The sequence below is a fragment of the Tachypleus tridentatus genome, chromosome 7, assembly GCF_004210375.1.
Source record: "Tachypleus tridentatus isolate NWPU-2018 chromosome 7, ASM421037v1, whole genome shotgun sequence".
NCBI classification, from domain to species: Eukaryota; Metazoa; Arthropoda; class Merostomata; order Xiphosura; family Limulidae; genus Tachypleus; species Tachypleus tridentatus.
The window spans coordinates 79934874-79949842 of record NC_134831.1 but is presented as its reverse complement, the minus strand read 5'-3'; the positions used below and the strand labels follow the sequence as shown (position 1 = coordinate 79949842).

The 14969-nt window shown below is 32.1% G+C and overlaps 1 protein-coding gene across 5 annotated transcripts in view; it reads left to right on the top strand.

The window, feature by feature from the left end:
* LOC143256055 (protein transport protein Sec24A-like) overlaps positions 1-14969 on the top strand; it is a 56092-nt gene that overhangs the window by 8307 nt on the left and 32816 nt on the right. For all 5 annotated transcript variants that reach the window (XM_076512706.1, XM_076512705.1, XM_076512707.1 and 2 more), the window contains 6 exons: positions 1935-2030; positions 4196-4288; positions 5631-5875; positions 8394-8597; positions 10534-10640; positions 12444-12546. In XM_076512706.1, coding sequence (XP_076368821.1) covers positions 1935-2030; positions 4196-4288; positions 5631-5875; positions 8394-8597; positions 10534-10640; positions 12444-12546 — 848 coding nt within the window. The remainder of the gene's footprint in view (positions 1-1934; positions 2031-4195; positions 4289-5630; positions 5876-8393; positions 8598-10533; positions 10641-12443; positions 12547-14969) is intronic.

Sequence of the window (14969 nt, the reverse complement as noted above, 5' to 3'; positions counted from 1 at the left end):
CTTTCTCTTATGATAGTTTAGAAGAAAAGAAAGAATTAATTTGATAGCTAGTTACAGATTGGAAGAAATAAACCATAAGAAAAATAGGTATTTCAAGTGTAATTTGAAAGGATTGTACAGCTGAGACTATAAGGAATCAACAGTTGTTATTAAGTCAAGCATATCTCAGAATTCAACCAGATCAAAGAAACAGTAGAGATAACCATCCATAAAAAAGATGAGAACTAGCTGGATTGAGAAGACAAATTTGTACCATTAGTCAAAAATCTATATTTCAGGTGATTGGGTTAAAGTGGAACCAAATGCTCCAGTTATGTTCTCAGGGATTAATGGGTGGAGGAGTTTTCATGGATGTAATACATTACTTTACTGGGAAACGACTTGAATTAGCTTGTGATAAAATGAAAGATCACCATGTTGATAATGCTGATAAGACGAGATTTTGTGACATGGTATGATTGAACAACTCATTAACAGAAAGGATAAACTCTTAAGTAGGTGTTGGGAAGAACTATATAGAGCACTTAAGGTATTTAGTGATGTGGTTTATAGAAATCAGGACAGATGGTTTGAGACAAAGCCCAGCTTTGAGAGTATGTTGGTAAGAAAATGGCTAAGTCCAGAAAAAAATTTGTGAACAGAATGTCAACTTGTTGAGGAAGTTAGGGTTCCTATCTAGACCACTTCTGTGGATCACTGAGAGTAGAGCCAACAGTGGATTCTCTTGATCACCAACCTAAGATTTTTAGTGCAACAAGACAGCAAGTGATGGTAAGAAACAAGAGGTCATCCCGCATACATGCCATTGGCGTCAGAGGAGAAAATCACAAGAAAACTAGAGTGGACAATTTAGTGTAATATTTTTTTCTTATTAGGATTGTTTATGGGATTTCACAATTGAGGAAGGTGACAGAGTTGCAAGGTTTAATTTTTGGTGTTATATCTTACTTGTTAGGAGAATAATGATGCTAGATGTATAAAATTCATAAAGTAGTCCTACAGTGTCTATAAAGTGCATAATGATGTAGTAATCAACACATTTTGTGGGATTTGGAGAAATGAGAATATGTAAAGTTCAAGCAATCAGTGTTTAAAGATTTAATGAAAATTCAATGAAATTTCTAACGTTGGAGATTATTTCAGTGTTAGAAAACTTATTGAATTTATGAGCTCAGCTAGAAAAGGTATTCAGTTCAGTGTTAAGTTATATTGTGCCTATTAGCAAGGAAAATCTTGTTCTATTTGTGTGCAAGATATTTTTACCAAGGTTTCAGAATTTCTGCTAAAAATATTCTTTATACACATAGGCCTATAACATATGAAAGTAGCATGTGTAGCAAATATTAAGGAAGAAATAAAGTAACTTATAATTGTATAGATGGGATTACACAATTTTTAACCAGATAATCCAAAATAACTTGTCCAGTGATAGAACATGTTACTAGAGAAGTTAGAATCTTAAATATACATTTTGACCAAATAAGAAAATACAGTGGAACTTGAACATAAAATCTGAGGTAAATGGTTATAACATGTTACTTTTGAGCTTATAGAGTAAGGTAACATGAGGGTTAAGGTGTAATAAGGAGGAAACTAATTTGTGCATAAATAGTTAAAACTGTGCTGATATTAAAAATAACCAAGATAAATTTGAAAGCAAGAAAGTTTATTGAATCAGCTGTGGTTGTGAATCAGTTATTTCAGTAAAGACATATAGTTAGGATAAAGAAAAAGGTTTTGTAGTTGAAACATTGATAATGAAATTATGTATAAAATGTATAAAATTAATAGAAAATATTTTTATACCCCGGAAACACACAAAATAAATATTGTGGGTTGTGAGTACTGTTAAAATTCTGATACACTTTGGAATTTGGAAATTACCAGTGTAACACACAATAACTTTATGATAATGTTTTCGTGTATTATTTTAGGAATTCCTAGTAGTAGTAGTCCCTTGTTACCAGCCCCTTTTCCTGTCCAGAGCTGGGCACAGTCCTCTTGTCCAGGAGTTACTCCTGGACCCTCAGGTAGGAGTTTCATTACACACTATGTAACAAAATTTTTACTTTTTGTTCCTGGGCAGACAGTGTTATTTCCCAATTGCTTATGCCTAATGTAAATGGAAAAGACCTATTTTTCTCTTCAGATTTTGCTTTTGTGACCTGAGAGAGTATGATGAAAACATGATGGTAGATTATTTGGGGGCTGATAATTGAGAGTGATTTACATTAGTTGCAAATCATGAAAATCTACTCACTTCTAAACATTTTTTTGTATAACTTAAGTATAAATACATGTAAATCTTGATTCATGTGTTTTATTCAGTCCTTATGTAAATTAAAATGTGTAAATTTGCCCATTTTTACATAGAAAATAGGTGAATTTCTAAATTTCATTATTCAGGGCACAAAAGCAAAGTTTAAAGGGAATAATGACCATTTCTATACTTTTACAACATAAGCAATTACGAAATAACACGTACTATCCAGGAACAAAATTTGTGTTACATAATGTTATCTGTATTTTGTTTGAATGGTAAATTGTAAAGGCTAGAAATATACAATTGTAGGCAATGGGATATTTTCTTAGTGTTTTATGAACTTTAGTTTAAGGTGTTTTGAAATTTTGTTGGATAGCTTTATTGTTGTAAAAAACTTAAATTTGGGTTAAAATGTGGGGTATGTGTTTGAGGGCACTTTGAAGTACCAAATTGTTTTTTATCACATTATGCAAATATTCTTTGTAATCATTATCTACTAATTTAATGGAAATCAGTAATTCAGAGAAATTTGAGAAAATCTATTGATTTTAAACCCCTTAACACACTTGCTCTAAGTTGGCAAAAGTGTTGTGACCTTTCACTGAGTTGCAATCAGTTTAAACCATACTGTTAATGTGTACAAATAAACTGAGGATAAAAACATAGTTAATAAATTGAATTGTAATATTATATGATTGAATTTATTAATTTTGAAAGTAAACATTTAAACCCTAAAACTCGTTTTATGAGAACCATGACATTTCTCTTAATTTGTTTACCATCCCTCTGAGGTGTAGAATTCAAAATAAAATACCCATGAAAAGAGCAAAGTATAATTTTTATAATTTCCAATTTTTGTATAAAAATGTGAACTGAGAAATCAGAACCACTTGCCATGCCAACCTGTCGCATCCTCATTCACAAATTGCCAGTAATATTCTCTAATGTTTACTATTATATCATTTATAACCAACAGAAAAACAATTTTAATCTGTGATATGATTTGTTATATTACATTGTTTTTGGGAAGTTGTATATTTCATCTTCAGTTTGAAAGTTTCTCTTGTAATGTGCAGATTGAAAAGCTTAGGGAATTATTTTCAAGCTCTCGTGATATAGTTAGAGAGCTAGTTGAATTATAATAGTTATAGGACATTGTTTTGTGCATGTTATTATTTTGTGTGTTTGGTGTATTCTTTAAGTAAATAATTGTTTAATATACTGGTACCATCAGTAGTAAAAAAAAAAAAATGTAGGTTTAAATTTCATTGAAAGCTACAGTAAAAAAAAGTTCAAAGGTAAACACTTTTTTTGCTTTTCATGTATATTTTCTGTTTATTACTATAAAAATAATTAAAATGTGTAAATATCAAACTTATTAGGTTATGTAAAGTAATGAAAACATAAGGATAATTCTTCATGAGATATGTTTGTGAGTAGCATGTGTATTATGTCATTTAATATAGTAACTTGAACTGTGTGTTTGCTGAGTGATTGAAAACTTGTGTAGCAGTATTACTAGTTATTCTGGTGAAAAGACAATAAAATTAAGTATAAACAGATGTATTATGCACTTTGAGCTCCTTAGGGTAAACAAATGTAGCTTCTTATTACAATTTGCAATAATTCTAGAAGTGTATATTAGATTTATTCTGAATTTTTTGTTGTTACAAGACTATATTTAGAGTTACAGTAGAGATGATAATGGATAAAATACAGGGATTATGGCATTTTACTAAACTCGTATTATTCGTAACATAAGACAGTTTCATGATTGTTAAGTCAGTTTCTTTAAATGTTCATGTTTTGTTTCTTAGTAGTTTAATCTATTTTCATGCTAAGTTATTTTTGTGATTGACTTTGATGAATCATGCATATGTTATTTTAATTTATTTAATTCTAACTGCATGACTCTATTTTCCTCTGTCATAGCACCCGCTTCAGCTCGTTCCTCACAGAACACTTCCCCCATACCCATGCAGCATATTGACTACATGGAAGGGCAATTTCCCTCCAGCAGACCAAGTAGGTTCATTTATTTAGTTTTCTTTGCATATTTTAATGTTGGTTTCTTGCATGATTTTATTGTAATTGTTATACTTAGGTTTGCTTCTTCATAAATATAAGGTTATAGAGTAGTTAGTATAAAAAAGGTTTTAAAAACACATTGCTTTGGCAAAGATGTATTTGGATAAAATAATTATTATAAACTAGAACTAAGCTATTAGTATTTGAACATAATTCATAAACACAAAACATTTATTACTTTTTAAAGTTAGGTTCTTTATTTCAATCCTCCCGGTAGCTATATCTTCCTACTTTTTAATGCTTTCCTTAGTTTAATAATTTGCCCTATTATTTTTCTTTTTTTTATTGTTTGGGGGAGAGTAGTGTTTCATACACTTTCTGTAGCCTGTCAGTATATTATTTTGACACTTGTGGAACTGTTACGTGTCAGTGGTAAATGAAAAGGCTCATGCTGTTATCTTGTGATAACAAAATACAGAAAAAAGGAAGTGTATAATTATATATAGTGAGAGAAGTATTTTGTGCCTATTTTACTCGCTGTACAAGATAAGGTAAATTTTCAAGAAATATTTAGACTTTAGATAAACTTAACTATCAGAATGTAGAATTTGATACAAAGATCATGAAATGCCCCTGTCTACAAATTTGTTTAGTTCAGTTTGAAATAGTTTCATTGTTGATAGGAAGAAAATTTGACATTTAAATTTATGGTGTATTTTTTAACTGCTTTTAACATTAGGTATATGATATAAAAGTAAGCAAAAATAAAGGTTTTTTTTCTAAATTATTGCTTGTATCTTCTGGTGACAATTTGTTTTCTGGGGATTATGAAGTTTTATTTATAACTGAGAGGATACTGGCTTTATGAATTAAATTATAACATTTATCTCTGTTCAGCAGAACACAAGTATCTTTAGCTGCAGGAAAAAAGGGTGTTATTCTTTCAAAATGTTTTCACATGACAGTGTTGTGCTCACATAACATAATGTGTTAATTTTCACAAATAAAATATAAAATGTTTTAAAAAGAATTATTTGTTTTATTCATAAAATTTTTGGTGTTATAAGGTTGTTTTTTTAGGATGAATGTCTTCATACATCAATCTGCACTATAGAAATTAATAAAACATTTGTATTAATGTGTTATTATTCCATTTTGATGCAATTTTTTGGGAATGCTTTTAACATTGAGAAAACTAAAACCATGTGAAGCAATTTATTTTATTTATTATATGCATTTTTGATTTGCTAAATAAGTGTTTTCATATTTTTAGTTACTCCATATTAGCTTGGTTATTTCAGTTCAACATCAAAAACCATATATTGTTTTTTCTAAACAGATCCAGTCACTTCAGCCACAAACCTGCAAGCTCTGAGTCATAGGTCAGGTGAACCAAGATTTAATGGTCCCCCCATAGTCCAAGGCTCTTGCCCTCCACCACCACCATCTGTACAGAGTGCTGCACCATTTATTTCTACCACTAGCTCAGTTATTTCTCAACCAACACAAGCCCAAAATTGGAGTTTTGGACCACCACGAGGTGGCGTACGACCAGCCCATGTTAGACCTAGGTATCCACAACAAGTAGGTGTTTTTCTGTTGTTTTTTTTAAATTTCTTATTGCTACTAAACTAACACATGTTTAACCATACCAAGGTTATTAGAAATGTAATGATTAGGGATGGGGCAAATTGTAAATTTGATACAAAACTGACTTTGGAGATTCATCTCTCTATTTGATTATATTTGTATGTTGTTATACTGCCTCTTAAATGTGAGCATACATTTTGAGAATGTGCTGATGAGAGCTACCATTTCATTATAATATAGAATTAAAATATTTAATGTCATTGTATTTTTCAAAATTGAATAAGGATGTACATATCCACTTGAGGTGAATGATGATTGCAGACCCTTTAACTCTTTAGCTGTGGTCTGGAAGGAAATCACCTTGCTCATCACTACTAAAGTAACCATGAGAGCAGTTATACCATAACATTTTATAATGTGTGTGTATCTTCATGAAAAGTTAGTTTATCAGTAAAATTACAAGGTTTTTATGAACAAAATATCAGATTTTTTAATCATATTTGCTTGAGCATTTTTTCTTTCCAAATGTTGACTATCCAACATGCAAAGTAATTTTGATTTTAAGATTAAAAATACTTTTTGTATCAGGAAATTGTTAAATTTATCTGCTAAACCTCTATAACCCCATAATAATCTTCAGGTAACTATCAAACGTTTTATAGAAAAATATATCTAATTTTAATTTTCTAATCTTTGTATGGGATTGGTTGAATTGACCCAATGTTTTAACCACCATAAAAAATACAAAATAGATCTAATTTTTTTCATTATGGATTGACTATGAATTACAACAGGAAACTACAAATGTTTATTTTAAATAGCTTAAATCTTGTAACATTATACATCTGTTTATATTTATTATTTCTGTTGTATTGACTTTTCAACCATGTTGGACTAACTTTAAAGATGCAGTCATGCAGTGTATGTGCAACTCATAGGACTGTGCCTGATAGTATAAAACTGGTCTTTGCAAAATGCAATTGTCTTGGACCTATTTTGTTGGACAAGTGCTTTGTAAGATACAATCCCATTTTGGTTATAATATATTACACGTGTATGTATATTATTACCATTTACAAATAAATTCTTAAATTGTATTCTGAAGACAGCTGGTATGGGTAATAAAATTTTAATTAAAACAAAGTACAGAAGAACATTTTGACCTTCTTAGGCCATCTTTAGGATAACAAAAAATTTGTTGAATTTTGTGCAAGGACGATATCAAAAAAATGTTTTTAGGTTTTGTATATGCATTTTAAAATAAAAAAATAAATTACTGTACCAATACCACAGAATTTCATTGTACTTAGTTGTGCTTACTAAGTTGTATTTGGGTATAAAAATATTTTTCAAACACCATTTTTCTTACCTCTTCAAGCTTTGAAACATACTGTTTTTACAAAAATACACATTTCAAAGGCTGAGCAAACCATGTGGGAGGAGGGAGGGAATGAGCTTTTTATCTGTTGTAAATATGCGATAGGATGAAGTGGGTGTATATGAACAAGTATTTCCAAAAATGGAAGTGGTAGGCAGGGCTACTGTATTTGATTTGTTATATATAGTGATATCTTAGTAAATAGAAAGGATAGGAAGTTCTTGTTTTATAACTTGTCAATATCAGTAAATTAAGTTTTATTACATAATAAACTAGACTATTTGGACATCAATACACATAATTTGAACCAAAGCTGTATTCAGCATACCACATAACACACAAAACTTGATATTTGGGAATATTGTTTTAACATTTAAATTAAAAAAAATTAATGTCTAATACTAAAATTAGAATTATGTATAATTTGTTACCCAGCTTATAATGATACATTCATAAAATAATGCTTTAGAAAAAAATGTGAATAGAAGTTGATGTACATGATTACATGTCTTCTCACTTATAACCATAGGAAAATGTGTAGCTGAGGATTTAAAAAGTTTAAATGTCGTCATAAGCCAGTTTTTACACTTCATATTCCTTGTTATAGATATTATTTGGATTGTACTTGCTGTTGGTGTTACTACCTGTAACGTGACTACTCGTGAATGGGTGTATGTGATATTTAAATTAAATAACTACTTCTACCATAATTATTACAACTACCAAGGTTCCCACTCATTAATTTTTCGACTGTGGGCTGAGTGGAATCCACCTGGCTTGTATCCACTAAAGTAATCACGAGAGCAGATTATTGACGAATGTTACAAGGTTTTTGTGCACAAAATATCAGTGAAAATATTACTATTTTTAGAAAGTAGTAGAAAAGCAGCAGTGGGCTAAGAAGACACAATGTCTATTAGTGATAAATGTGCAAGTAGTATCATGCCTAAATACTTTGAGTTAATCTATCTAAGGATATCTATCTGTTTATTCAATTCATTGCAAAATTATTGATGAGAAATGTTTCTTATTTCTAGTAATTATAAAGGCAAAAGATATTTGATATATTTCTAAATCAGGAAAGTGTAATGAGAGAAAAAGTTAAAACCTTATGTTTTTTGTCTTCTGTTTCAGTCTGAAAGTAGTCAAACTTCATATCTAACTAGTCAGTCAGTTAGACAGCCTTCACCTTTAGTTACCACAAGTGGCCCCACCCAGCAGCATTTTTCACTTAAACATCCAGAAGGACCTGTTGGAGGAATTGTAGGGGGATATGATCCTCAGTTGCATGCTCAAATGACTGGAATGAGTATACATGGAGGTTTTTCCAAGATGTGGGTAAGTATAGTTATTTTAAAAGGGAGTTAAAATACAGGTCAAGTATTTTTCAAAAAGAAAAAAATAACTGATTTTTGAGAGTAATTTTCAATTTGCATGTATTTGTAAAGATTTGCAAGGGTTAATCAATTGGTGTAGTTAGTGGAGTAGTTGCTTAGTAAGTGGGAGGTCTCAAGTTTAAATCTGAGGTAATTAAACAGGTATATGTTGTAGAAATAAGATTACCACATATAGTTGCCTTGAAATGCATTAATCCTGTGCTTACAGGACTGTCAAAGTTGTGCATGTAGCAACATTTTTACGGAGTTAAGTTCAAAATTTTATTAATCTTGGTATGGGCAACATTTTCTGTACTTTCATTTTTGCAGGATTTTGACTTCTTCCTGTTGCTATTCTTTAATCAGTTCACTGTCTTTGAGGTGGGTAGGTTTGTTTTCTTATTCTATCACTCAGGATCCCTCTAGATGGCTGGTGTTCCTCTGATGATATGTTTATTTCCCATATCTATATCAGGCCAAGGGTAATATAAAGTGCTCTAATCATCTTTCATGGATACTGGTGCCCATTGTGAGATGAGGTGTTCTCCAAGATTATTGGAGGTATCCTCATGTTGTATGAATTTACTTAATTGTCTGAATCAGACTACCAATTCCATTGGTTGTCATGAGAAATGTTGGCATCAGGGTAATGACTGCCCACTTCTTTAGAGTCATGCTTATCTGCTTTTAAAAGTAGGGTTTTGTGGTTACTCATTGCACTGTCTACAGTGAAAGACCTTTCCAGCTGGTGGTCTGATGGAAATAGTCACTTCTCCGTGTCTTCCTAGTGTGAACTCTTTACTCCTCTATAAGTGAATGATGGTAGAATCTTGTCACTTGTTCCTAGCTGCTAGGGTAGTGGAATATAGATAATTTTTACCAGTTGGCCTTAGCACAGTGGAGTGCAAAGGAGAGCAGTGGTGACATTGCCAGTGTAGTGTGGTTTACCTCTAACCAAGTTAATGTGCTCTTTTCTTGTAGCTAAAGCATGTTCCATGGATTCAAGGTGATGACAGGCATAGTTTGGGCTACTTGAGCCTTAATCACACCACACATAATGGCATATGAACATTTGTGTTGGTGCTTGGTCAGTTGAGGTCATATTCTATCCATCTCTGTGATACTTCAGGCTGTTTTTCATCTCCTTCCCTTTCATCTCGGATGAAAAGTATATCCTGGTTTAGATGTGATCTCCCAGTGGGTGTCATACTATATTCATGGGCTTTCCAAAAGGGAGTTCAGGTGGGTAACGTTTTGTGCTTTCCTATTCACTACGTCATTGTGGGATTTAGCATTTCTCTGTGATGAGGTGGGTTGTTGCCATGGAAGTTAACATTTTTCTGATAAAAAAAAAATGTATTCATTAGGTTCTCACCTTTTACACATACTATTATATACCATCACAGTTTGTTGAAGACAAATTTAGTTCAAAACTAGTGACATGCAAATATCATAGGCAGATTTGTAAGGGAAATGACAATTCTGTGTGTGGAGGTATCTATTAGAAATACATATTTAGGTCAGGAAGTTAACTTTCATAGTAGCATAGTGATTAGATAGTGTATCAAAATGATTGAGCCTGTATACAGAGTTAATGATTAAATAGTGTGCTATGTGCAATGGCAAATTTAAATGATGAAACATGGTTTACACTATCAATGTATTCTAAACACCTTCAGATATAAAGTAATAATGATTTTCTTTTTAAACAAGCAAATGCCATACTTCAGTTTTATAAAACTAGTTTGTAGTCTGTCTGTTATTTGTCAGTAATGCATACAGTATGCCAGGGAGGAACTTAGTGTACCAGCAAAATGTTTTCATTTAATTTTTTTAGTTGAAATGTTTGTGGGTGTTTTAATTATTCAGCATAAATACTTTATTTTGATGTTTTTTAGGGATGTGAAAATGTCAACTTGCTTCAAGATAAAAATATACTTCCATCTGTGCCACTTGAACCTCAAAAGATTGTGACACCTCATGACAGACCAGCATGCAACCCAGAGTATGTAGAAAAGAAAGAATATTTTAATTTAAAAATGTCATTGTTACTTTCAATGAAAATATTGATCAGATTTTGGTGATTGTGAATTGTATGCATTGTGCCTTTTTACTTTTTATTAAAAGTGTTTTTCAAAACGTTGTTATGTGCTTTGTAAACTGCTTAACTTTTTCACTGTGGATGCCTTTTATTTCATGTCTCAATCATTTTTACAGAATTATTCCAAATTTAATTAAACTTTTTAAATCAATGTATATGAATAAATATAGCATCAAAATGTCATTAATAAATCAAATTTTAATATCTAAATTTTAAGTTCCTAACTTTGTAAGGAAATATTTAAACAAAAACCCTTAAATTCACCTAATAGGAGATGACATTTACTATCTAGGTATTCTTTCCAAAGTTATTTACTACACTTCCAAGAAGTATGGAATATGAAGTAAATTATTTAATACATGGGCAGTTCAAAAGTTTTATAACCTTCATTCTTATTCGTTTATGGAGCAATAAACTGGAAAATCAGACCCCTTTTGCAGAGTCCACTTGCCATGCCCTGTTTTTCACAACTTGCTATCAGTTTTCTCTGACCTTTTTATATTGTTAGTTTCAACCTGTCAAATTAGGTATTATGATGTTTTCTATATAAATGTCTATTTCATTTCTAGTTTAAACTGTTTCCTCTGGAAATACATTGAGTTTAGCTGAATATTTAATGCCACTTATCACATAGATAGGCAGAACATAGTGATACATACATGACATGTACTGTGTACATGCTGTGTTTTGTGTTTTCAGGTGCAGCAGTATTTAATTAAATTAAGTGCAAAAGGTAGTACCAATAATATAAAAAAAGGTTTTATCAACAGTTGACAGCAAAAAAAAAAAAGACGACCCAGCTAAGTGTCATGTTTCTTATTTATGTGTATTCTTTACTTACTGTTATAAAACTAATTAAAATGTAAAAAATTAGAAACATACTAGGTTAGATCAGGTAAGATTAAAAAAGTTTTCTTGGTACCTTTGTCAACAACTCATGCATTACATAATTTGATAAGGTATTGTGAGCTGTGTTCACTGAGTGATTTACAACTTCTGTTTTGATTTTTAGCTAGAAATGGTTCAAATGGCAGCAAGAAAATAAATGTAATGTATGAAGAGAAGAATACTGTTATTAGCCTTAAGCAATTTATGATAAACAAATGTAGTTTTTGACAATTTGTAAGCCATTTTAGAAAAAAAAAGGTAATTTAGATTTCATGTTTTTTAAAGGTGAATACAAGTTGGTCAAATTGACCAATACTAGAGTTAGGTAAGAGAAAATAATAAAGTTTTACTGCAAAAAAAATCTTAATTTATGTAGGAAGTTTTATAAATTACTTAAATGAAATTTGACAATTTTCTGAAGGAAAAAGGTATTTGATTCTTATTATAAAAATCACTTTGCACTCATAGCAATTGATGTGACTTCAAATATTCATGGACAAATGTTTACTAACAATACTTCTTCAAAAACTTTGAATTTTCAAGATACTTGTCATGTTTATTGAAAGCTTGCAAATTTTATGAAGATATGCAAAACTTACTAGAAGTTACTGTAGGGGAAATAATGGTCAATTTGGGGTCATGAACTCTGGTGATTTTACCAAGCCTATAGCAAGAGAGAGTTAAAATTCTAAGTCAAAATGTAGAATATACCATTTAATTGTTTTGTAATTAATATCTAATTTTAAAATGCTAGATTTAATAGATTTACATTATTACAAAAGGAAATACTAGTGTTTGAGTGGTATATTGTTTTTGTAGTATTTTCAGGTGCACCCTTAAAAAGATTCCAGAAACTCATTCACTGTTACATAAATCTCGGCTCCCTCTAGGAATTCTTATTCATCCTTTCAGAGATCTAAATGTGAGTAATATATATGTGCAAGCATAGTCAACATAATTCATATTTTTGAAAATTTATACCATTATAATTTATGGAGTATGAAGATGCTTATAGATATTGGTATTATATGGGTTTAAAACACTTGGTTTGGTTGGTTGGCTTTTGCAGTGCATTTTGGACAAAATTATTAGATGATGTTGAGCTAAGGTTGTAATTTGGATATGTATTCTGCAGGGTGAACATGGTACCACCTTTAACAATTATATTCATAATTTCTACAACTTTATTGTCAGTGTAGGTAAAAAAAAAAAAAAAGACACCAAAATGTAGTTTATAATTGTATTTAAATTTTAACTTTTTAATATCGTTATTTCAAAGAAAAGTATAAATCAATTTAAATTTTTGTCTCTGTATCAAGTGACATTTTATAAATTGCAGAATTTAAATTTTCTTTCTGCTTTTGTATGATTTTTTAACTGTCCAACTAATTAGAAATGCATACTTATAGGTATTGACAATCCAAAATATAAACTTAGAACTTATAATTGTTTTACTTTATACTGAAATATAAAAAACAAACAAACTTAAATCATATGTAACCCCCTGATGTCATTCTTTCAGTAATTTTTCCTGACATTGCTGTTGGTTTATTATTATTAAAACATGTAGCTGGCTTTGCTGCATTGTCCTTGCATGACATTGTAGTGCGTCCCCTCATAGGGCTCCATGGTGGGTGGGATCAGTGGGTACCGAAATTTTTCTTTTTTCCTATGGATCCTCCTTCAAAAAATTTAAATAAAATAGTGAAAAAACAATCAGTAGGTAAACTACCACATCTTGAAGACTCTGAGCAGCAATCTTCAACATCTGTAACACACGATACCTCATTTTCTTATTACATTCTCTTTCAGAAAAACCTTTAGGGCAAATGTCCCCCTTTTTTATTCAAAAGGGACTAAGAGGGTTTTGCTGGCTCTCCAAAGTCAGTAAAGAAGCTTCGATCTTAAGACATATTAGTTGAAAAATCCACAACCCAACACAGTGAACTCCTCTTGAATTCAACGGCAATTGGGGATATACCTATTGAGGTTACCCTCATGCTACCTTGAATTCATCATGAGGAGTTATTGTTGAGATGGATTTGAAGAACGTCCCCAAGTCAGAGATTCTCGCTGGTCTCTCCACTCAAGGAGTTTCTACAGAGGTGCATCTCTACTCCAAAGATGGAGTTACACTGCCAACAAATACCCTTGTTTTGACATTTACATCATCATGTGCACCTGCCACCATCAAGGTAGGTTATCTAATTTGCAGGGTATGGCCATACATTCCAAACCCTCTCCAATGTTTCCAATGTCAGAGGTTCGGCCACTCAAAGACATCATGTCGTGGTTCCCTGACATGTGCTCGTTGTGGTGGCAAGGACCACGATTCCTATGAATGTGACAAGGACCCACATTGCGTCAACTGCAATGGTTCTCACCCTTCCTACTTTTGTTCTTGCCCAAAATGGTTGGAGAAAAAAGAGGTGCAGCGTTTGAAAATGACTCATAACATTAGTTATCCTGAGGCTCGGAAATTGCTGCCCGCCACTCCATCTCGGACATATGTTGCTGCACTTCGTTCCGCAACTACAGTGGGAGTGCAGACAGATCTCTGTGTTCCTCCAAGTGAATCATTTTCAAAACAAATGAAAAGCCTTTTGACCTCCATGGTTAAAAAGGTTGATGAATCGACTTCCACACCCATCTCTGTTCCTCCCATACATTCCAACAAACCTCAAGATCCACATCCTTCAGTTTAAAATACAGGTATTTCTTGTGATACATCTTTTTCTCCCACCCCAAGAGGCAAAACAATCATTTGTTCGCATCCTCAGTCACTGGAATCCCCTTCCATTAACAAAGATCTGCCCAATCGACCCAGGGCAGGATCCATGGAGGTTGATAACCTCCTCCGACTAAGGACAATAAGGAAAAAAGACGTGATCGTAAACAGAAGAGTTCTCCAGCCACTTCGCCTACCCATCATTAAAAATGGCCACCTAGATACAATGGAACTGTCAAGGTTTACGTTCTAATCTGGATGATATCAAAACACTGATTGCTTCCTACCATCCTGTATGTCTTTCCTACAAGAAACATTTCTAAAACCTACTGATACAGTCACCATTCGGCAGTTTTCTTTGTACAGAAATGACAGGCTGTGTGATGGACGAGTGGCACTATTGGTTGATCAGCATGTGCTCACCCTGTCTTTGTCCCTCAACACACCCTTGGAGGCCGTAGCCATCCGTGTTTCCTTGGGTCATACCATCACTGTTTTTTCTCTCTACCTGTCCCCTGGAGAGACGTGATCAATCAGACCTTGATGCTCTCGTTGAATAGTTGCCGTCTCCCTTTCTACTTCTAGGGGACTTTAATGGACATCATCCCCTCTGGGGA